The 1476-nt window shown below is 54.6% G+C and overlaps 1 protein-coding gene across 1 annotated transcript in view; it reads right to left on the reverse strand.

Annotated features, from left to right (window-relative positions):
- The window catches only part of CBG24246, a gene marked incomplete at both ends in the record, with an annotated part of 4988 nt that extends 3512 nt beyond the window's left edge, over positions 1-1476 (reverse strand). The window contains one exon of the mRNA XM_045240835.1: positions 1-1476. This exon is cut by the window's left edge and continues 4 nt beyond it. Coding sequence (XP_045091288.1) covers positions 1-1476 — 1476 coding nt within the window.

Below are 1476 nucleotides of genomic sequence, written 5' to 3' on the forward strand. Positions count from 1 at the left end.
CCCGACATCTTCAGCTGAGACCTCGACAATCGCCACCTCGACCGCTGAGACTACTACAGTCCCGACATCTTCAGCTGAGACCTCGACAATCGCCACCTCGACCGCTGAGACTACTACAGTTGCGACATCTTCAGCTGAGACCTCGACAATTGCCACCTCGACCGCTGAGACTAGTACAGTCCCGACATCTTCAGCTGAGACCTCGACAATTGCCACCTCGACCGCTGAGACTACTACAGTTCCGACATCTTCAGCTGAGACCTCGACAATTGCCACCTCGACCGCTGAGACTACTACAGTCCCGACATCTTCAGCTGAGACCTCGACAATCGCCACCTCGACCGCTGAGACTACTACAGTCCCGACATCTTCAGCTGAGACCTCGACAATTGCCACCTCGACCGCTGAGACTACTACAGTCCCGACATCTTCAGCTGAGACCTCGACAATTGCCACCTCGACCGCTGAGACTACTACAGTCCCGACATCTTCAGCTGAGACCTCGACAATCGCCACCTCGACCGCTGAGACTACTACAGTCCCGACATCTTCAGCTGAGACCTCGACAATTGCCACCTCGACCGCTGAGACTACTACAGTTCCGACATCTTCAGCTGAGACCTCGACAGCTGAGACCTCGACAATTGCCACCTCGACCGCTGAGACTACTACAGTTCCGACATCTTCAGCTGAGACCTCGACAATTGCCACCTCGAACGCTGAGACTACTACAGTCCCGACATCTTCAGCTGAGACCTCGACAATTGCCACCTCGACCGCTGAGACTAGTACAGTTCCGACATCTTCAGCTGAAACCTCGACAATTGCCACCTCGACCGCTGAGACTAGTACAGTCCCGACATCTTCAGCTGAGACCTCGACAATTGCCACCTCGACCGCTGAGACTACTACAGTTCCGACATCTTCAGCTGAGACCTCGACAATTGCCACCTCGACCGCTGAGACTACTACAGTCCCGACATCTTCAGCTGAGACCTCGACAATCGCCACCTCGACCGCTGAGACTACTACAGTTCCGACATCTTCAGCTGAGACCTCGACAATTGCCACCTCGACCGCTGAGACTAGTACAGTTCCGACATCTTCAGCTGAGACCTCGACAATCGCCACCTCGACCGCTGAGACTACTACAGTTCCGACATCTTCAGCTGAGACCTCGACAATTGCCACCTCGACCGCTGAGACTACTACAGTTCCGACATCTTCAGCTGAGACCTCGACAATCGCCACCTCGACCGCTGAGACTAGTACAGTTCCGACATCTTCAGCTGAGACCTCGACAATTGCCACCTCGACCGCTGAGACTAGTACAGTCCCGACATCTTCAGCTGAGACCTCGACAATCGCCACCTCGACCGCTGAGACTAGTACAGTTCCGACATCTTCAGCTGAGACCTCGACAATTGCCACCTCGACCGCTGAGACTAGTACAGTTCCGACATCTTCAGCTGAGAC

The sequence above is a fragment of the Caenorhabditis briggsae genome (genome assembly GCF_000004555.2).
Source record: "Caenorhabditis briggsae AF16 supercontig from assembly CB4, cb25.NA_122, whole genome shotgun sequence".
Taxonomy (NCBI): domain Eukaryota; kingdom Metazoa; phylum Nematoda; class Chromadorea; order Rhabditida; family Rhabditidae; genus Caenorhabditis; species Caenorhabditis briggsae.